At 54.2% G+C, this 21,774-nt stretch overlaps 6 protein-coding genes across 6 annotated transcripts; 4 read left to right on the forward strand and 2 right to left on the reverse strand.

Annotated features, from left to right (window-relative positions):
- Nucleotides 1-444: 444 nt before the first annotated feature.
- On the forward strand, nucleotides 445-2,361 carry CkaCkLH20_06715 (AMP-binding enzyme; the record flags this gene model as incomplete). Its single annotated transcript, XM_038889432.1, has 3 exons — nucleotides 445-676; nucleotides 763-1,058; nucleotides 1,126-2,361. The coding sequence occupies 3 exons, from the start codon at nucleotides 445-447 to the stop codon at nucleotides 2,359-2,361; spliced, it is 1,764 nt and encodes a 587-aa protein (XP_038745244.1).
- Nucleotides 2,362-2,856: 495 nt separating this feature from the next.
- On the reverse strand, nucleotides 2,857-3,746 carry CkaCkLH20_06716 (eukaryotic initiation factor 4E; the record flags this gene model as incomplete). Its single annotated transcript, XM_038889433.1, has 3 exons — nucleotides 2,857-3,345; nucleotides 3,402-3,473; nucleotides 3,534-3,746. 3 exons carry the CDS (start codon nucleotides 3,744-3,746, stop codon nucleotides 2,857-2,859), a joined length of 774 nt encoding a protein of 257 aa, XP_038745245.1.
- Nucleotides 3,747-5,789: 2,043 nt separating this feature from the next.
- On the forward strand, nucleotides 5,790-7,182 carry CkaCkLH20_06717 (uncharacterized protein; the record flags this gene model as incomplete). Its single annotated transcript, XM_038889434.1, has 2 exons — nucleotides 5,790-6,255; nucleotides 6,314-7,182. The coding sequence occupies 2 exons, from the start codon at nucleotides 5,790-5,792 to the stop codon at nucleotides 7,180-7,182; spliced, it is 1,335 nt and encodes a 444-aa protein (XP_038745246.1).
- Nucleotides 7,183-9,059: 1,877 nt separating this feature from the next.
- CkaCkLH20_06718 (uncharacterized protein) lies at nucleotides 9,060-11,457 on the forward strand (the record flags this gene model as incomplete). The annotated part of the gene is made up of 6 exons (XM_038889435.1): nucleotides 9,060-9,102; nucleotides 9,296-9,473; nucleotides 9,633-9,798; nucleotides 9,888-10,790; nucleotides 10,846-11,131; nucleotides 11,189-11,457. The coding sequence occupies 6 exons, from the start codon at nucleotides 9,060-9,062 to the stop codon at nucleotides 11,455-11,457; spliced, it is 1,845 nt and encodes a 614-aa protein (XP_038745247.1).
- Nucleotides 11,458-13,420: 1,963 nt separating this feature from the next.
- On the forward strand, nucleotides 13,421-15,711 carry CkaCkLH20_06719 (uncharacterized protein; the record flags this gene model as incomplete). Its single annotated transcript, XM_038889436.1, has 2 exons — nucleotides 13,421-14,036; nucleotides 15,647-15,711. 2 exons carry the CDS (start codon nucleotides 13,421-13,423, stop codon nucleotides 15,709-15,711), a joined length of 681 nt encoding a protein of 226 aa, XP_038745248.1.
- A 3,830-nt stretch (nucleotides 15,712-19,541) lies between these two features.
- On the reverse strand, nucleotides 19,542-19,796 carry CkaCkLH20_06720 (uncharacterized protein; the record flags this gene model as incomplete). The annotated part of the gene is made up of 1 exon (XM_038889437.1): nucleotides 19,542-19,796. The coding sequence occupies one exon, from the start codon at nucleotides 19,794-19,796 to the stop codon at nucleotides 19,542-19,544; it is 255 nt and encodes an 84-aa protein (XP_038745249.1).
- Between the last annotated feature and the right edge of the window lie 1,978 nt (nucleotides 19,797-21,774).

The raw sequence follows: 21,774 nt of genomic DNA on the forward strand, positions 1-21,774 counted from the left end.
CCGATCCGGGACCTGACAGCGCCGCTCACACCAACAAAAAAATCCCCTAGCACCACCTACCAACACCACCACCACCGCACCCAACGCTACCTACCTAATCCGACTCCCGAGAGCAACCACCGACGGGGTCCGTCCCCTCCCCAAATATCCACTCCGTGTCCCGGTCCTTCAATCATACCATAACGCCATTGATAACGAAACCGCACGCATATCAATCATATCTCCCCCTCCCCTCCCCCTCCCCCACACCCCATGTTGGCCTCCGGTTTGCGGAATGTAGCACGACGGCCCGGCTGCTGCTGTTGCTGCTCCCGAGCATCACCAACATCTCTGTCAGTCGTCGCCGCCGCCGCCGTCCTCACCTCCGGAGCACCGCCGTCCGCCTTCTCAAACCGCCGCCTCGCCTCCTCACCCCGATTCTTCGCATCGCAACAACCCTTCAGAATGGCTTCCACAACCTCCTCCCTCCCGAGGCTGCCCCTCTTCGAGGCCATCTCCCGGCACGACCCCGAGTCTACCGCCGTGATCCACTCCCTCTCCGGCCGCCGCTTCAAGTACGGCGAGCTCCTTGGCGACGTGCGCCGCGCCCGGAACAGCCTGCTCGACTCGGCCGGCAAGCCCGACCTCAACGGCGAGCGCATCGCCTTCCTGGTAGAGAACAGCTACGACTATGTAGGTAAGCCAGACGAATCGCGCAAACTACCCCAACAAAACATGCGCCAGCGCCTATGATACTAATTTGCGCCTCCTCCGCCTAAACAGTAACCCTCCTCGCCGCCTTCGCAGCCCGATCCATCGCCGTCCCCCTCTCCCCGGCCTTCCCCGCCGCAGAGCTCCAGTACATCCTCAACCAGAGCGAGGCCTCCCTGCTCGTCTCCTCGGCCAAGTTCGCCGCCAAGGCGAAGGAGGTCCTCGCGACCGACCTCGTCTCCAAGCCCGCCCAGCTCGAGCTGCAAAAGCACCTCGGCGGCGCCGCGCATGAGCAGGTCGAGCTCGACAACGCCGACCCCGGCAGCGCGGGCATGATGCTCTACACATCGGGCACCACCAACAGACCGGTATGGGAAATTCTTCGTCTTGAGACCCTTCGCAAACCATGAAGCTAACAAACACCGTCTCTCGCAGAAAGGCGTCCTGCTCCCTCAGTCCGTCCTGACGGCGCAATCCGAGTCCCTGATCGAGGCATGGAACTACTCCCCTGCGGACCACCTCCTCCACGTCCTCCCCCTACACCACATCCACGGCACCGTCAACGCCGTCCTCACCCCGCTCCTCGCCGGCTCCACGATCGAGTTCATGTTCCCCTTCAACGCCGATGCCGTCTGGAAACGCCTCGCCGCGCCCTTCATAACCACAAACGGCACAGACGGCACCAACGGCACCAACGGCGTCAACGGGCACCACCACCAAACCCCCAAGGAAAAGATCACCTTCTTCACCGTCGTGCCCACCGTCTACTCCCGCCTCCTCGCAACCCACAAGTCCCTGCCCCTCGACCCCGAAGAACCCACCCGCGAGGCCGTCTCCCCCAGACACATGCGCCTCGCCATCTCCGGCTCCGCCGCCCTGCCCACCCCGATCAAGGAGGCCTGGAAGACCCTGTCCAAGGGCAACGTCCTCCTCGAGCGCTACGGCATGACCGAGGTCGGCATGGCTCTCTCCTGCGGCCTCGACTTCACCGACCGCGTCGACGGCAGCGTCGGCTGGCCCCTCCCCGGCGTCGAGGCCCGCCTCGTCGACACCGACACGGGCGCCGTCATCCCCGAGGGCCACGACGTCGACCCCGAGACCGGCCGCGAGCGCTCCGGCGAGATCCAGCTCCGCGGCCCCACCGTCTTCAGGGAGTACTGGCGCAACCCGGAGGCCACGGCCAAGGAGTTCGTCGAGGGCGAGGACGGCCGCGGCAAGTGGTTCAAGACGGGCGACGTCGCGGTGCGTCGCCGCGTCGACGGCGCCGGGCTCAACGCCGCGCAGGCGTCGTGGGCCAAGGGCGACATGTACTTCATCCAGGGCCGCAAGAGCGCCGACATCATCAAGACGGGCGGCGAGAAGGTCAGCGCGCTCGAGGTCGAGCGCGAGCTCCTGTCGCTCCCCGAGGTCGCCGAGGCGGCCGTCGTCGCCGTGCCCTCGGGCAAGTGGGGCAGCAAGGTCGGCGCCGTCATCATCCTCAACAAGGACGTGGTGCCGCACTGGACGCCCATGCAAATGCGGAGGGCCCTCCGAGATCGGCTTGTTAATTACAAGATCCCTCAGGTGCTCAAAGTCGTCGACCACATCCCCCGCAACGCCATGGGCAAGATCAACAAGAAGCAGCTGGTCCAGGCGGTGTTCGAGGACCAGTTCAGCGGTGATGAAATGTAACAATATCTCATGTGCGTATATATATCCGTAGACAGGCACACATTTGTTTGAGTAGGGGGATGTGCATAGAATCAAGATAGACAAAATATTGGAGAACCTCACCGTCGCAGAGTGCTGCCGCAGGCACAAAAGAAGCAAATTGGCCTAAAACCTAGGTATCTATTCCGGCTTTTCGCGTCCGCCTATGTACTATTGATCATGGCCGTCTAGAAGTGAAGCCATCTGTTTTTTTCTCAGCAACGCCATCATCGGGGAGCTCCTAAGACTATCATAAGAAAACCTTTTCCGCCCCTCAAAATGCGTTATCATTGATGCATAGCAATGCCTGGTGCTCGGAATCCCCACCAGCGTCAGGCAAAAAAAAAGGTTGGCTGAGAAATATGAGGAGTGATATCATGCAGACGTACTCGGCTTATCTCGCGAGAGGGAAGCAGTATTCTGTCTGATAAAATGCATGGTAAAGTCGTGTGTCGTGTAGTCCAAGTTCGTGTCCGGTTAGACGGTGTGCTTAGCCTTCGCACGGCTGCTTCCGCTGTGTGCACTGTCCGTGTGGCCGGAGAACTCGACAATCTCGTTTTGGGGCAGGTTCAGGATCTCCTTGAACCGGCGACCGATGTTAAGCAGAATCTCACGGCCCTTATCCTGAGAACGGCCCTTGCCGCCGGCAACGTCTCCATCACCACGTCCGGGGATGCTCTTGCCAATGGTGCGAGTCCAGACACCGATACGGAAGAAGGCCTTGCGCACGTTGACGACGACGCCCATGACTTCACCATCATCCTCGCTCTCGAGGGTCTCGCCAATGGCGGCCAACATGACGTGCAGCCAGAGCTCGTCGATGGGGACGGCGCGCTTCTCCTTGAACTGGTACGACCACTTGCCACCGTGCTTGTTCTGGGCATCCTCCCACTCAGGGCGAACACCAGCCTTGAAAAGGTGGTAGTCAGACTTGAGGGCCAGCTCGGAGACGGGAGCAATGTTGTTCTGTTTTCAAAGTGATTAGTGAGATGGCGGGGTCACAGGGAGGGGAAAGCACGTACATAGACACCCCAGAACTCCTCCACGGAATCGAAGGTAATAACTTCCTTCAGCAGGTCGTTCCAGTTGTCACCCTGGTTTGGTCAGCATGATGCGGACGATGGTGTGGTGTTCGGGTTTGAGGAAGAACGAACCTTGCCACTGGGAGGCTTGGTGAACCAGAGCGTCCACTTGTTCTGAAGAGGGTGCTTAACGTTGAAGTTCTCCTTGTCGTGGAAGACGGTGACGTCCTTGCCATCAGCAGTCTCCTTGTTTTCGCTCTTCTCACCACCCTCAGGGGAGATGGGGATGGTGGACAGGTCGACCTGCTGGTCGGGGTTCGTGGGTGTTTGCACTTGGGCGGCCATCGTGATGGTTTGTTGTGGTGTTTAGGTCTGATTATCGGTCGACGACGGATAGGTTATCAGAGGCGCTGATGAGGCAGACTCCGAAAAGATGACGACGAGGAGATGCCGACTCGGGGACGAGCAACCAGGTGTGAAAAGGTTGATGTTCGCAGACGGAGGCGGAGGGGTGGGAGGGAAGTGGGAAGGTTCCGCTCGAAGGGCTGGAGGTGACGACGGTTTGCTCGCTTCACTGCTGATAGGAAGTTACCGCGGGGGTGGTTGCTTCCCAAAATCGATGCGAGCGTAAGGATTCCGACGTTGCGCCAGGCAAGTCAGCAAAAAGCGGCAGGTTCGGAGGAGTTGAGGTGAATTATAGAGACGGCGGGAACGACGGGAGTGGTGACGTTCTCGTGGAATTGGAAGTTGCGATGATGGGTTTTGCGAAGGATTGCGCTCAGCTGTGGAAATGCAGTCACGGTGCGGCGTGCCTTTCCTTTGCAGTCGCAAAAAAATGCCCAAGCGGGCGGGCCAACCGAACGAGGGAATAAAAGTGGGGTTACCGGGCTGAACCTCACTGAAGGAAACTGCCAGCCTTTCCGTTTACCTACTCCGTACCTCACCTACCTGACCCTAAAGTACGGATACATGACAAAAGTGGTGACCTTGGACCTCCAACCTCCAATTCCCGGAGAGAAAAGGTCTGGTCCCGGTCAAGACCAGGTTCGCGGAAGTTTAAGCAATCCAGTGGAGGTATTTTGCTCCAATGACCGCGCCAGCCGACTGACAACCTTGCAGTGTCGTGTGGTGAAATTCAAGCTTCGATGCCATCCAATACGTTGCGTTGCGTCCTTTCTTTGTCTGGCGGTCTGATTGTCTCCAACCTGCCCTTGCCCTGCAGCCCTGCGTTACTTCAGTATCCGTATTGCTACCTATTGTCCACCAACACCACCAAACCCAAATTCAATAGAACTTACTCGGGTTGCACGGAGGAACTGAGCAAAAAGAATTCGCCGTACAATCCGATCTTGCTCCCCCCTGTCAACTGTTCAAAGGCGACTTTGCCGCAGCCGAGTCACTCCTGACCCCTTCTCCTGCCCCTTCCTACGTTCAAGGACGCATCCTTGTTTCGAGATCGTCCTTTTCGACTTCGATGCCCAACGTCTGTATTTTTGGCTTCGGACTCCAAAGAATTTTCCAGAAGCTTTTTCTCTCGCGCCAATAGCCTCCCACCGGGCAAAAGTTAGTTGCCACTAAGACCTGAGTGATGGATGCAGGATATCTCAACCTCGAGTCAACCGCGTTTCCAATACCTGCTGAAGACAACGTCACGGAACATCATTCGATTAAATCCTTCTCTTGCTTTGCAGGGTAAGAAGAGCCGAAGTCAGTCTGGGGCGACGGCCTTGGGGCTTGTTTCGACGGGAGTACCCTTCCTGTTTCAGCCGCTGCCCCATACTGCTCGTCCACGCTTCTCATGTCACCGGATGCCGAGCCCGAACTGCGCTACGCCCGGGCAGTCTTTGACTCTAGCACTCACATAAAGGGAATATCTATCTCATTCAATAAGAATGACATCCTGTTTTCGTTGGCAATAGCAGATTGGGGAATGCAGGGCGGATGAGGACCCAGCGGTCTTTGTTGATGTCAATCTTCTCGGAAGTCTTTCGAATATTCTGACCATCATCTTCTTTCACTTAGACAATCCCCTCCCTCCTTTCAGCTCTCGAAGTCGAGATAAGTCAACGTGGCGAGTATGCCATCGAGGATGGCACAAAGATTCGTTCATATCATCTTTGAGTCCATCAAGAGAAGATCATCAGAAAATGGATTTATGTTCTCAACATCAAAGAATAGTGTACGAACAAGTAGAAATAATGCATACAGTCGTTTCTCAGTCGAAGTGGCCAGGCATTCATAAGTTCTTGCGGTTGCCCGAGTTGATGCTGTAGATGTGAAGAAGCAACATCATCGGTTCTCATTTAACAAGTCATCAGCAACAGGGACCTTTACTTTGCTCTCTCTAGACTCCATCAACAACCAAATCATATCAACCCTGCTAAAGCTATGTCAGCCTCACATACCAGCAAACATCCAAGAAAGGATCTCAAACGACAAGATATTGGCGACTTCAAACCCGAACGCATCGATCTCTCATGGGATATCGCCGAACATCTGCTTCACGACAACTTCTTCCTGCATCATTACGCCTCACTCACATCCTATATCAAGAACTTCGTCGAGCACGTTTTCAAACCTGGAGGATCTCCCATACAGGGCTCAGTATGGCCGTCGGCGGGCGAGAACAACATCCATTTGGAGAGCATCGTCAGCGAAATCGCCCGTCCAGACCCGTACGACCAAAACCCGTGGGACGACCTGATGAAATGCAGAGCAAAGCGCTCTTGCGTCATGCGAGCCGTTCTCATGAGAATCTTCACCGACCAGGTCTTCTCTCAGCTTCTCTTCGGGGCGGACCAGAAGCAGAAGGAGATGCTCCATCATCAAGACAAGCAGTTCATGAAGGACGACGGTAAGTTTCGCTCTCCAGCTCGAGTACTCAAAAGAAGCTGACATAACGTTGTGGACAGGCTTCAGACGAACGAAGATGCGATCAACGACTGTGCAGATGATGCTCGGCCACACCTACGGAATCCCGCCGTGTTTCTGGTCCGAGGTGGACAAGCTGGCGCTGAAGGTGTTGATCCTCGTCCTTCCCGTGCTGAACTGGACCAGAAAGACATGGCCGTCCGGCGAAGAACTTATCGACGTCAAGGACGTCTACCAGAGCATACACAGCTGCGTAGCATACGCCGCCTGGTTCGCAGTACAAGCCCGACGTTCGCCCTCTATGCTCAAGTTCACATGGCTCTCGCCCGGCGACCGTTACCTCCCAGATCAGATCGAACTCTGCGAGAAGCTGTACCAGTCGCGGCGCAAAATCGTCGAGAGAGAGTATGATGAAGCGCTCAGCAGTAGGATTTCCGTCTCGGCAGGATCAGCACCCCCGGGTCTGCCGCCCAACAGGGTCGCGAGGGTCATGATCTCCGTGGTACCCCGTTTGGAGAAGCTCGATATCACGGTCGCCCCGGACATTGGGGCGGCGGTCGGTCACACGGTGAATACCCTGGCAGACCACCGAGTAGTCTATTACCACGGGCTCCAAGGCGAATCTGACGATCAACTGCTCTTCAGGAGCTCGTTGGCGGAACACTCGCTGAGCTTGAGACCGAGACGACTGTTCAGCCCTGGTGCCTTCTTGCGCGGCAGCAGGAGACACGCCTTTCGGTATATGATGTTCGTTGCGGAAATTCTCTGTTATTGTTTTGTGGTGGTGTGTATTTTGCAATTCTTGAGAGAAACTGGCGAGACCACCACCAAGACTTTTCCGCCTAAAGAGAAAAACAGTGATTCAGATGTTCGGACTTCGCCGGCGCAGTTCTGGGCGTTTCCATCATAGCAATGTTGGCTCTGGGTGTCTTCGTCGTTGGGACTGTTGGCGTTTTGGTGTATGCGGTTAGATAAATGGTGGGATCTCTGTTTATGTTAGATATATCCTCTCTGTTATTTCGAAGCTATTGATCATAATCGAGTTACAAGATGCAATTTAAGTACTCTACATCGTTGTCGTCAGTGTTGCTGATGTTGCTGGCAAAAGAAGCAGCAATGAATGAGAAGTCTAATTGAGCGTAACTCAGACAGTTAGGACATCTAACTGCAAAAAGCTATTTACAGCCACTCAAGTTATAAATTACTTATGAGACATTCTCAAGAGGATGTACTGTACTGTACGCCTCTGAAGCAGACGTCTCAACTGGCAAAATGAGAGTCAAGACCCAAAATCAAGTCTGAAGCAAAAAGAATGCGCCGAGGGGGAATCGAACCCCCGGCTCCCCGACGCTGCTTGATGGCAACGGAGAATTTTACCACTAAACCATCGGCGCTGTTGAATTCAGAATCCAGGATGGTGAGTTGACGAGGGCAAGCGGCAAGGCAATTATCATGTCGAGTGAGGAGCGTGGTTGTGGGCATTTGGTGGGGGATAAGGGCTTCAGGGTCTCAGAGTTCCCTAGACAACTATCGGCAACTTTTGTCCAAGCGTTTCTCAACTCCACCATTGGCATTTCCCCCCTCGTCAAGCTGCAAGCAACCAAGGGCCTTGCTAGCCCGCACAGATTTGAGATTCCCGCGGTCAGATTAGCCTATCAATGCGCATCTGCTTCTAGAAGCCCACTTTCAGCCAACGACAACGGAAATGTCGTGAGGGGTGAACACGCTGAACGTTCGTCCGAAGAAGGAGGGCAAGCAAGACAGCCGAGCCAATCGTTTGAATGGCATTGACAAGTCTGGAAGGACCCTTTAAACGGTCTGTGAGGGGGAACAGCAGTCCCATGTTATCCTCCTGAGATCCCACGTGCAGACGGATACCACAGCAGGATCAAGCAGGTAAGGTACGAAGAGAGGGGTTGAAGTCCGACTCTCGGGGTGTCCGACATGCGCATGACGGGCTTCAGGTTGCAAAGGTCGGACAAAAAAGGGAGTTGAGACTGGTTTGCCGCTGGGAGGAAGGGCTCTCCTGTGGTGTTGCCACAGAAGGACGGGAGTCCACTGCCAGGCATCTGGGTTGCTTTGCGCAAGCCGAGTCAGGCGGTGAGAAAAGCAGAGTCGGGGCCGGGTGTTGGGCGGCGGCAAAGAGGACGACTCGTAGGTTCGTGTTAGAGGCTTCGGAAGGAAAATCAAGGTGTTCGGAGCGCGGCAATGATGGAGTCGTCCTGACCGAGCAATGTATCCCTTTAGCAGTTCATTACTTGAGTGTTGCATGGGAGATTCAGACAATGGCAATTCCCAGCCACCGAATTGATCGGGTTGTGTACGTACGTATCCGTAATGTGCGTCTGATATTGCCATTGAAGTCAAGTCGATGACAAGCCCGCGGCAAGCAGACAGGCGAGAAGCGAAGAACAAAAGAAATAAAAATCGAGGATGGCAGGGGTCCGATAAGATAACGCCCACCAAAAGCGGGAAAAAAGGGCAAAAAAATTGCTTCGCCGTCCTCGAATTTTTGTGGCAGCGCTAGGCCCGGTCTCACGCTAGAGGGGGGGTTGGTGGGGCTCCGGCCCAGAAAAAAAAAAGTCGAAATTTATTTTTTGCCCGGCCTTGACAAAATCTCTGTTCGGTTGTGTTGAGTGGGAGAGAGAAATTCTTTTGAAAGAGACCCCACGTCGCCCGCCCGCCCTCTTTCACATATCTTCCTCCTCCGCGCAAACCTCCAACCTTCCCTCCTCCACCCCTCACACAGGTCGTCTTTGTCTTGTGCAATATCCAAATTTCTTCAAAATGGCGGACGAGGTCTACGATGGTGCCATTGGCATCGACTTGGGTAAGTTGCGCGCAAACCCCTCTTGATGATTTCGGTTTCTCGGTGCTGGTGTTCCCCTCTTCTTGAGAGGCCATCACCACCGTCGCCACCACAAACCACCAGCACCACTACGAAATATCATCACCAGTCCGCATCAAACGTTGCCCTCAACACATACACGATCAGAGGAACTAACGTCGTCTCTTTCCTAAAGGAACTACCTACTCCTGCGTTGCGACATACGAGGGTACCAATGTCGAGATCATTGCCAACGAGCAGGGTTCTTTCACCACCCCTTCTTTCGTCTCCTTCACCGACAAGGAGCGTCTGATCGGTGAGGCCGCCAAGAACCAGGCTGCTATGAACCCCATCAACACCGTCTTCGATGTCAAGTGAGTAGCCTGCGCCGTTCTCTCGCCAGCCTTCGGCTCTGCCTTCTACCTCTGCGAAGCGGGAAATTTTCCCCGCCCAAGGAGGGGTAAAGCAGGACCAGAGGGCGACGAAAAAATTTCAACCACCAAAACAGTGTGCTGACTAGCCGTCCATCGCAGGCGTCTCATCGGTCGCCGCTTCGATGACCCCACCGTCAAGAAGGACATGGAGTCCTGGCCCTTCAAGGTCGTTGACGACAACGGCAGCCCCAAGGTCTCCGTCGAGTACCTTGGCGAGACCAAGACCTTCTCCCCCCAGGAGATCTCCTCCATGGTTCTCCTCAAGGTACGTCTGCTCCGCCAACGACTCCGAAGTTGCCCCGAGGAGTACCAGACAACTTTTTGTGCGACACAGCATGCTGACCCCCACCACAGATGAAGGAGATCGCCGAGACCAAGATCGGCAAGAAGGTTGAGAAGGCCGTCATTACCGTCCCTGCCTACTTCAACGACAACCAGCGTCAGGCTACCAAGGACGCCGGTGCCATCGCTGGCCTGAACGTCCTCCGTATCATCAACGAGCCCACCGCCGCCGCCATTGCCTACGGTCTTGGTGCTGGCAAGTCCGGCAAGGAGCGCAACGTCCTCATCTACGACTTGGGTGGTGGTACTTTCGATGTCTCCCTCCTGAACATCCAGGGCGGTGTCTTCACCGTCAAGGCTACCGCCGGTGACACCCACTTGGGTGGCCAGGACTTCGACACCAACCTCCTGGAGCACTGCAAGAAGGACTTCCAGCGCAAGACCAAGAAGGACCTCTCTGGCGACCCGCGTGCCCTCCGTCGTCTCCGTACTGCCTGCGAGCGTGCCAAGCGTACCCTTTCTTCCGGTGCCCAGACCACCATCGAGATCGACTCTCTCTTCGATGGCGAGGACTTCACCACCCAGATTACCCGTGCTCGTTTCGAGGAGCTGAACGCCAAGGCCTTCAACGGCACCATTGAGCCTGTTGCCCAGGTTCTCAAGGATGCCTCCATTGAGAAGTCCGCTGTTGACGAGATCGTCCTCGTTGGTGGTTCCACCCGTATCCCCCGCATCCAGAAGCTTCTGTCCGAGTTCTTCGACGGCAAGAAGCTCGAGAAGAGCATCAACCCCGACGAGGCCGTCGCCTACGGTGCCGCCGTCCAGGCCGGTATCCTCTCCGGAAAGGCCACCTCCGCCGAGACCGCCGACCTTCTCCTGCTCGACGTTGTTCCCCTGTCCCTTGGTGTCGCCATGGAGGGTAACATCTTCGCTCCCGTCGTTCCTCGCGGAAATACCGTGCCTACCATAAAAAAGGTTGAACCTCTTTTCCATCGCGTTTCTTGCCTCGATTTCGCTAACTTTTGAAAAGCGCACCTTCACCACTGTTGCCGACAACCAGCAGACCGTTCAGTTCCCCGTTTACCAGGGTGAGCGTGTCAACTGCGAGGACAACACCTCCCTGGGTGAATTCACCCTTGCTCCTATCCCTCCCATGAGGGCTGGTGAGGCCGTCCTTGAGGTCGTCTTCGAGGTCGACGTCAACGGTATCCTCAAGGTCACCGCCACTGAGAAGACCTCCGGCCGCAGCGCCAACATCACCATCTCCAACTCCGTTGGCAAGCTCTCTTCCCACGAGATCGAGAACATGATCAGCGGTATGTTCACACAGAAGCCTCTGAATGACGTGAAACAAAGCTAACGAACGACTACAGACGCCGAGAAGTTCAAGACCAACGACGAGGCCTTCAGCAAGCGCTTCGAGGCCAAGCAGCAGCTTGAGTCCTACATTGGCCGTGTTGAGGAGATCATCTCCGACCCCACCCTGTCCCTCAAGCTCAAGCGCGGCCAGAAGGACAAGATCGAGCAGCAGGTCTCCGAGGCCATGGCCGCTCTTGAGATCACCGACTCCTCCGCCGAGGACCTCAAGAAGAACGAGCTCGCCCTCAAGCGCCTCGTGACCAAGGCTATGTCCTCCCGCTAAAGGGTTTCCCTAAAACAAAACAAAAAAAGGCCTCAAGTGCTTGGCGCGGATGGTAGCTTGCGGCTTGACGAGGCCGCTTTTCTCGCGGTGTATCTGGTTCAACTTTCTTGCGTTTGGGTGGCCGAACAGAATGCGGCCAGGATGCGAATAATTTGGGTCAGGTGATATCAAAAGGCACTTAAAAGTTCCTCTTTCTTCCAGCCGCCTTCCTTCCTCCCTCTTATACCTCCACCATCTCTCACACAAACCTCACGACACGTGGCATGACTCTCGGGAGAGAGGGAATGCTTTCCGGGTGCCGTCTTCTACGGCTTTCATAGACACTGTAGAAAGGATCAGGGCGACATGAAATGAAATTACGTCTACGTTACGATTGTTCCAAACATTTGCAAAGTGCCACTGTGCTGTCTTCTGTGAATTCTGGCTGTGATTTGCTACTTCCGAATGTAATCTGTTGCAAATGACGGACGGGAAGAGCTGACAAGACAAGACTCTCGAGTATGAGTGACGAGCTTCAAGTAGATTGACAACGGACACTGCATAAACCGACGACACAGACGACGACAGAGACGAGGACAGAGACGAGGACAGAGACAGCAAGGAGAGCAACAGCGCTGAGTCAGGTAATGAGAGCAGCAACAACAGAGAAGAGAGACGTGGATGAAAAGCTTCATTGGAATTACGCATGAAGATTAGGCACGAAGGTGCTATCACGAGATCCCCTGGGGCGAATGCAGTTAAACTTAAAGATAGTTGCAGTCTTGTAAAGACAACAGCCCACCCAAGTCTGTTTGCAATGCAGTCTAAATAACCCCAATGGCCCAGTGTTTGGCCATTGTGCTTGTCTGCTCTCCAAAATATGGTGCAAGCTCCGCTGTCCACATGGAAGCCACCTCTATGGCCTCCATCATCTGCAAAAGCTTCCAGGTTGTCTGCAACTTCCAAAAGATTGTCTGCCAGTCAGCACGAATCCCCTGGAAAATCGACTTACACGATGCCGTCCGCGGCATTCCATCCAAGGACAAAAAGCAAAAGAAATTGATTTCGCCCGGACTTGAACCGGAGACCTTCAGTGTGTTAGACTGACGTGATAACCAACTACACCACGAAACCATATTATTTGATGACAGATTCTGCGTTCCTGCAGGCTGTGGAGGGCCGCTGGCGTGGGCGAGTGAAGGCATCGTGAAGCGGCGAGGCGGGCAGAACGGAGAGGGTGTTTCGGGGCCTTCTTAGCTTCTACGTTCATTTCAAACAAGGGTGTTTAGTTTCAGTGCTCACTAGAAGCTAAGTTAAAATTTGAACTCATCCTGTTTGGATTGGCAGATCTAAGCTATTGCGTCTTCAGTTTCGGCTTCTTTAGCGACTCTCAGGACCATTTTTATCTAGTGTTGTTTCCGTAACACTTATAAGTGTGGAGTACACGAGATCATTAAAACCATTTGTAGTTGTCAATCACGGGGAAAGCCTCTTCTAATCTCGAGTTCCAAGAAAATGAATTGGTAACGGTGAACGAATTTCATGAACAACCCCGGGTCTCTCCTAAACCCTCTGAGAGACTCAACTGAAGAATAATCACATTTTTTGCTAGAAACACCGAATTGAATCTCTTCAAGAGCTCTTTCCAAATACATTGAACTGCTTTCAGTCTGTTTTCCAAAAACCATGGTGCCTGGACAATTAAGAATGAAGTTGAAATAAAACTGACCGGGGCCTCGAGGAGGTGCGGAATAGACTCGCCACAATCGGGCTTAGCGTTACGAATTAGGTAACCCCTCCTCCTCCCCCACGGTCTTCAATGTAGCCGTCACCCGGGCTCCGATTCCTTCTCTCTCCTCCGGACAACCCTCCGATAGCTCACACACATCTCACAACAACCTCTTCATGACAGCGTCACCTCCAACAGTGGCATCACACCCCACCTTAGTCACGCCTCATTCCAGGACACACAATGACTCCTCCAATGGCTGGCGGCAACAACAACACATTTGACAAGTTCTTCGATCTCCCCCTCGAGATCCGGGACCAAATCATCTCATACCTCTGCCTGATCCCGAACCCGATCCAGGTCGGCCCGACCGCCGACTCGGAGATCCCCTTCCCGCACAGCCTCCTGCTCTCCCACCCGCTCCTCTACGGCCCCGGCTCCGCCGTCTTCTACGAGCAGAACCGTTTCGTCCTGAACCTCAACAACAAGCCCCGCGCCGCCGTCGAGCGCGCCGTCTGCAACCCCGCAACGCCCTGGCTGCTCAACAACCCCCGCGCCCGCCGCCGCGTCCGGCACCTGGAGCTCTCTCCCGGCCGCCTGGGCACCGTCTTCCAGACCCACATCTCGCCCGCCGTGGCCGACATGATCCTCAACGGCTCGCTGCGCCACCTCAAGCTCGTGCTGTACGGGACGAGCACTGACAACGTCACTCTGAATCACTACCCCGGCGGCGCCGGCGTCCAGCAGAGGAGGGCGGCGATGACGAGGCGGGACGACGCGTTCACGCGCTCGGAGCCCTTCAGGGCGCTGTTGCGGCTGCTTGCGGACCCGGACTTGGAGACGGCTGAGCTCTATGTTGACCCTATTCATCGTACGTTCTGGTGTGAGTTCCATGAGGACGTGGCTTGTTGTCAGCCGGGTCGGCCGAAAGGGCCTTGGCAGCTGATTCCCATTGACTGGAGAAGAGTTGTTGGCATCTATGGGCAGGATCATGAGTTGAGTATTGTAAGAGTGGCATCATGAATAATGTGCCCTTTCTCCGTGATGATGTCCAGTTAGATTTCGCAATCCTGAAAAGTCTGGTGCATGATGTAGCACACTAGGATGGCAGAGAGTATATTAGTAGAGAAGAGCGAAAAAGGCAGTAGCATTGGTAATGTGAAGGTAATATGACCGGGCTCGATATCTGACTGAGCATGTCCTCACCAGAGATATTCCTAATTCACGACGAAACTAATGGGGAGGCATATATTAACGGACGGACAAGGGCGTGTCGTGAAGAAACGGCTATTTCAGATATTGTTGCTAGTATTTAAGGCTGTGAGACTATGTGCGAGATCTCATGAGAGCTTACTCATACGGTCCATAACTGTCTACTAAGACGGTATGGGATATCTAGTTCTGAGGTGCTGAGCTGAAGCCTGCCGTAATCTGCTGGGCCTAGATCGTCTCCGCTGGGCAGAGCTTGACATAAAGGTTATGAACGTACTGTGGCACTTTTGTAGCCTGCAACTTAGATGTCACGCAGGTCTTCGTTCCTACCGACCACCTGCCTGTCTGTCTTCTCACCTAAGTTAGGTTACCACGCGTATGTATCACCCTCACTTTTTCATATACGTACAGTCTGCAATTCAAGGCAAAAAGTACGCTCCGCACCAAACGCCACTATGTAAATTCCCGCCCATTCTTACACAGTCCGCAATTCAAGCTCGGAAGCATCATGTAGACCAAACGAGACCATGTTCCCGGCAATAAGGCAGAAAATTCCCACAGACATTCAAAACCGCATTCTCGAAGAGCCGGTAGAGCAAGCCGCCTTCGACCAACCGCCCACCCAATCGCGGCCTCCTCACATACTCATGGGTCAGCCGCCAATGGATGGCATTCTTTGGGAACAGGTATTTCCGCGAGCTGAAGTTGAACAAATAATATCTATGACGGCAACTAGCCAACATTTCACCGGGACAGAAGCAACTGGTCAAGCATATACATTTTTACATTCATCTGGATCCCAATGATTACGGTGAACTTACTAATCTACTGGTCACTTCAGGAGACTAAGAACAGGGCGATAAAGCCATTGCCGCTCTCTTCTCGGATCTGCGTTCGTAGAAGCTTGACGCGGTGCGCAATGGGCTTGGGCTGGACATCGAATTGTGTGATCATGTTTGTGAACAGAATCACAGGTCCTCGCTGCCAAAAGTGGAATATAGCATCTTGATGCCTATTTCTCGAATGTGGGCGGTGAAGGACCTGACTTGGCGCCGGGACACTTTCAGCAACACCAACCGGCGTTGCAGGTACAGCACTAGTGAGGACGAGCTCGAGAGGGGGTGTGGAACTTGAAAGACAGGCTTGAGGGGATGCTAAATGATGAATATAAGGTCGAAAAGGGAGTGAGAAAGTCGGGGCAAGATCTTTGGAGGATGGCAAACGAGAACGACTAGCTTGAGTACATGTTCAATGTTCAAGACAAGCTAGAGAGGATGCTTGACGAGGAAGACGAGCTTGAGACCATGACAGGCAAGGATTGGGTAGGCTACTGAATGACGCTCACCAGAGAGTTCGACGACACACCTTACTACAACCAATTTCCTCGAGGTACACTTGGGACTATCGTCTTGGGACTACCGTCTTCCTTTGGAAGTTGATTGGAGTGGGTAGATTTTGCGGCACGAAGGAGCAAGAGCTTTCTCGGGGGTGGGGGGGGTCGTTCAGCATTCAGCAAGGGGTGGTGGATAGACGGCGAGTAGTTGAAATTCCGCGGGGGCGCCGTAGAGACTTTGCGGCTCGTCACGTAAGTCGAACGTCATCATCCCAAATTCTCGACGCGGATCCGTACATATGAGTGACCTTACGAAAGTGTGATATTGGCCGGATAGGATGTAAGTGAGAGACGAGATCACAAGTAGAATGGGCCAAGATATGAGATACGGCGTCAAAAGTTTTGCCGGCTGGGCCATAGCCGGAAGTATTGTGTATCAGTACTGAGGTCTGCCGTTCTGCAGCTTGCTGGTATGGTCTCTATTCCTATTTGGAACCTCAGTAGTAGACACCAACCAGACCTGTAACTTACCTTCCTCGCAAGTTGCACATTAGTATTGTCTTCCGGTCGATCAGTTTGTGAGTCATGAATCCGATGCCCCAGAAGCTTTCGACGATTTGATGCAGTAACCTAACTTCATCCTCGTTTCCGCGTGCGAGAAACCCGAACTATAAAGCGTGAAATGGCATAGTCGGCTATTAAGTCTCAACCAAAAGCCAGGCCTATATTTTCTTCGAGCTACACAAGGACGCTCCGTAGCCTATAAGTATTGAGATGTACAGCCTTGAACGCAGCTGTTACTCAAAAGCTTGACGACAGCTCTATTCGACCGCCCTTCATCGTTGCAAGAGAAGAGTAGGCTGTTCTTGCATGATAAGATTCTGTCATCGTGCTACAAGTATCTCATGGGAAAATCGAGATTCTTTTTCAGAACAGGCACTCACTAGACCATGACCCGACGAGCAACTTTCATCCGGGTCCCCCGAAACACATCGGTAACCGCTCACTTCGACACCATGTCCAGTGTTCCGGATGACGAAACTATGCAAAACAGTTGAAGCCAAGAGGAGCAGCGAGGGGGAGTAATGCAAAGTCATGCCTGTGGAGGCTTCACATTTATGCTCAAAATCGGCCATGCACTATATCGGTCCCGTCTCGTAGCACTGCACACGGCCGGGGGCCCCACAGGAACGCACCGCAATCCCCGTGTGGGGCCGCGACCACCTCCGGCGTGGTTTCGACAAGGCCCCCCCAAACCGAAGCCCGCCCACTCTTGATTCATCTAAGAATAATTACCACCGAAACGACGGTCGGGCCTCACGCCGATTCCGAATACCACCTCTTCGCCCATGCCCACCCAGAAAAAAGGATCCTAACATAGAAACAAACACGCAAGGACCCCTTACAGCACAACACAATCGCAAACCGCCAAGATTGATGGATTTGCTTCAAGAGTCGATGCCACGTCGAGAACAATGGCCCCCACGACGTTTCTTTCACATGGGCCATAACGAGCGAATTTGAGTATCAAGTGAGGGTTTCTGACAGTCAAGCTGATCCCGCAAGCGGTGGCGTGAAACACACACGAATCGGTTCCATTCCCGAGTCTCAACGGCACCAGGCCGTCAAGCAATGCTGAACGGTCGTTCCTACAGATGACGGACTATTCTAAGAAAAAACACTCGGGATGACTTCCGCGGGCAGCAACAGACATCGCAACTTGGGATGACAAGCCGGTCGGTCGGTCCCTCCGCTCAGATCAATCCAATCTTGGCGCGTGTGTGTCGGAGGAGCCGCGGGTTTGGGAACCTGAAGTGCCTTCTCGGGGCCGGCCCGTCGCCCGAAAGTGCTCGCTGCACATGCTTCTGCTGAATCCGTGGCGTGTGCATCCGATCTACACAGCATCTTCCCTCCTCCCCCCTCCAAGGCCCATCCCTCGAAATGCCACACCATCCAACACATGTCAAATAACCACAAACTTGCGTCGTCACCCTCTTTCTCGTAGTGACGTCAATCCGGGCTGTGATTGTATCATCGACGGGATTTACAGGGCGGGTGCGCTCCCTCTTTCTTGAATCTCTCCCGTCCACCACCCCTTTGCTCGACTCGGCGATGGTCATGTGGTCGGTGCAGGGCAAACTCTGGACCAAGGCCGCAATGCCAGATTGCGACGCAGATCCCGTCCATCATCCGTCGGGGGACGAATCACGCTGTCTGTCTCCCATCCAGTTTCCAGGACAAGGTCACCGTGATTGATACCCACGACAAAGCTGACTCGTCTTGCCGTGCGGCGCTGGTAAACTCGGCAAACATACAGAGCGACGAGACGCTGCAGCAAACATGCAGCAGCAGCAGCAGCAGCAGCAGCAGGAAAACCCCAGCTGTGCGAATAAACTCCGAACCAGGCAACTAACTTCCCGAGACGCGTAGCAAACTTCGGCTTAAGCACAACCAGCCTCAACGCTGTCATCGTTTCCACACTCCATAATCGATAACCGTTTTTTATCTCCCTTGCAGTAGTCGGGTAGGTAGCTTCAGCACAGCCATACCCGGCCAAGAAATGGTAAAGCAGAAAGAGGAAGGGAACTTCAACGCTCGCCGGCGCGCTCAGACTCGGCCTAAGTTAGTGTAGCGACTTGCCCCCCGCGCGCTGGTGTCTCTCTGTCTCTTGTCACCCCACGTGTCTCACCGCAACCCAACCCGCCCTGTCAATCAACCACTAAACCTCCCCGCCTTCTTTAACTTGCCCCTTTCTAAACTCTCTCAGTGTCTCTGGTTGTCCTGCTAGTTACCTGTCAATCTTCATCTGCGTCCCCCGCGATGAGAGACGTAATTCTGATTCAGGCGAGACAAGCCAGGACAATAAGTAATACTTGGCAAGTGAAACGGGCAATTAACCCCAGGTCGAGCAAGTCATAGACAGACAGACAGGCACCCCACACAAATGCAGTATCAACCAACTCAACCCACTTGCGGTTTAGAACGAAGCAAAGAGAAAGAGGAAGAGGAGGGGTGCTGGGCTGGGGGACTGGAACCAGCGCATTCCACTCACACACTCACTCACTCACACACGCTCAGCTCTCTCTATCTCTCTCTATCTCATCTGGCACTTCTGATCGGCGGGGTCAGATGTCAGATCATTGCATGAAAGGAGATCCACATGTGAAGCTTGGTTTTTCTCTCTCTCTGTTAGACAGCCCACTCGTTTGGGAAAGAAAAGATCGCGCGGGTTTATCTCTGCCTCTTCGCTCATACCCCATGTCTGGCACATGCAATTCCACCCTTCCTTCCCTTGGTCCGCTTGACCTGGCATCTACCCTTCCAGGTGCTGCCAGCCCACCATATCTGCAGCGTCCCTGTTTTCTCCAGCCGACGAATGGTTAGTTGCGGATTAGACAAGTAGGCGGGTTGCATCGTCCCAGGTAGACAATACATGCATCAGAGCACAGCAGCGCGCAAGTCAAGTCAGAAGCATCAGAAGTGGTCCAAAAAGTTGCCGTCTCAACTCCATTGGTATTTTTTTTTTCTGCGTAGAATAGTCCTTTTGTAGCTGATTCCCATGCCGTTATTTCTGCCGTTCATCTCAAAACATCCGTGAGAGAACATCCCTTTCGATTCCCAAAAAGATAAGAAATAGTCCCCGCGCCAGTCTTCCCAATCTATGTTTCGCTTGCTGTTGTTTCATGAACCCATCGTCGGTTTCCTGCACCTAGTGTTTGGCAAATTCGGGGGATCCCTCGTCCCCGTGGCCAAAATGATTTCGCTGCTTTTAAAAAAGAAAGAAAAAGACAATCAACGCTCTTCATGGCGATGGCGGAAATCATGTTTGGTCTAGGACAGGAGGGCGGGGTGCCAGTCCTCCTTGTGCTCGTCCGGGTGCTCGCCGTAGTGGACGGGGCCGAGCTTGAGGAAGCGCAGGCCGTTGTTGCTGCTGCCGGCGCTGCTGACGCTCGAGGTGCGGCGCTTGAGGGGCTGCTCGGGCGCGGGCGAGGCCACGGCTGTGGTCTGCTGGGCCTTGAAGGGGTAGGAGGACGAGGTCGTGGGGGCGAGGGAGAGGAAGACGGAGTTGTCGACGGGAGAAGACATTTTGGCGAGTTGGGTTTGTGAGGTTGGACGGAAACAGATCAACTGCTTTTTTTTCCTTTCGTTTTTTTTCTCGACGGTAGAGAGTGAGAGACTTGTGTGTTTGCGAGAGAGACGGCCGGCGGTTTAATGAAGGTTGAAGAGCGTTGGTGGATGATGAGTGTGATGAGGTGAAGGAAGAGGGGGATGCCTGGCCGACCTTTATATGTCGAGACTTTGGCTGGGCCCTCGGGGCGGTAGTTAGTGTAGGCAGCTAGACCTTGCCTCTCCCCCTCCGCGAACTTCCCGGCTCACGGTTGACACGAGGAAGGTCAGACGGTGGTGGTTGAGTGAGAGTGAAAGGTGGACGGACGAGTGGGCTGCCCGGCCGCCCATGTCCGCCGTCTCCCAACCGGGTAGCAGCCGGGTTGCTAAAGATACCTAACCAGGGTACGTTACGCCTACGGGCGCTCCTCGTCCTCGTCTTGTCTGTTTCTTCTTGTCCCCTCTTTAAGTCTCTGATATGAATGGCGCGGGTCTGGTCTGTCGTGCCGACGTGCATCTGTCTGGTGCAGCGGAACTAGTCTGACCAGGCACAAATATTTTTTTTTACGAAAGATACATACGATAATGGTTCGCCCATATCGGTGGGAGCACTGGGTGGCGAGGCAAGCCAAGCCAAGGGCGGGCATGTTAGGAACACATGAAGGACGGAGGGACATGATCGGACGGTAGGTATGGGAGATGGGATGCCGGGATGCCGTGTTCACTCTGCGCGCCCAATGACACGGGGACACACGGAAGCATGAGGAAAGGCAATGATGTGCTTTGCAGCTCTGCCGTGTGCGCATGTGTGTGTACGGAGTACAGCGATTGCCTGTCAGTGTCTCGACATGTGGTGGGCAGCAACTCTCTCTGAGCCGGGTGGCCGGCCGGGGTGTGCTGTGATGCAAAACAAGCCACGGAAAAAAGCCAAGAGATCTAAATTTTGATCTCTGCTGCGCTGGCGGTTGATCTTCCTGATCCGCGCGTGTGCTGGGTACCGAGGGTGTTTCAATTCCGGGGAATGCGACTTTCGCGCTCGTACGAAACGACAGAGAGATAGTGGCCAAAACCCGCCAAGAAAGCACGAGAGGGTCGATGAATATTTAGAAAATTGGAAAATCAGAGACTAAAAAAACTCCTGGCCCATTGTAACGGGCGCTCTTCTGAAACCCTCGATTGGTAGGAGAGCTAACTCACCGCGACTTCAGCCATGTTTCCTCCTACCAACCCCCCTTGGCTCTAGAGGACTGGACCAGTCTATTGAAAGGTTCGGCTCAAAAAAGGTATCGAGTGCACGTGGGCCCTCAATTGGCTGTACAGAGTACCCGTGTCGAGACGGACGGACGAGCAGAGAAGAAAGGAGAAACGGTAGAATCAGAATTGGTCAGGAGGAAAGTCTGACAAACAGGCCGGCGAAACGCAAGGAAATGGAGGGAAGGTGTCGGGGACGGAGGAGGATGTACCTCTCCAGCTTCAGCACTATGGAAGTGTACTTCTGGATGGACCGGGAACTCTGGCAGCTCCTTCTTTGGCTCTTCTGGCGTTGTTATCCGCAGCTGACGTGGGGTTGGTGCGCTTGAAGAGAGAGAAAAAAAAAATAGCGAGACACCCGCAAATGAAATGCTCTGCGAAGCGGGGGGGATGTCCAGGGTGGGTGTGGTAAGTGATGTGTGGTGGGCGGATGGCTGCATCCTGAAGAGGTTGTGGTCATGAAGTTGTGAGAAATCATCACCAGATTTTGATATCAAAAAAGGCCGGAAGAACAAGAAAAATGTGGGGAAAACCGGTGCTGAGGCTCTTGGAGGAAAGAAATAAGACCATGGGAAATAGAGTCCCGAACCCGAAGCCAAGTTGCCGGGCCCCGGAGCGCCGGTCGCGTCTCATTGGGCGTGCCGGAGGCCAAAGAGGATTTCTCGGAAGGACGAGAATCGGCAAAGCTGGGGCTGCCATGCCACCC

The sequence above is a fragment of the Colletotrichum karsti genome (genome assembly GCF_011947395.1).
Source record: "Colletotrichum karsti strain CkLH20 chromosome Unknown Scaffold20, whole genome shotgun sequence".
Classification (NCBI taxonomy): Eukaryota; Fungi; Ascomycota; class Sordariomycetes; order Glomerellales; family Glomerellaceae; genus Colletotrichum; species Colletotrichum karsti.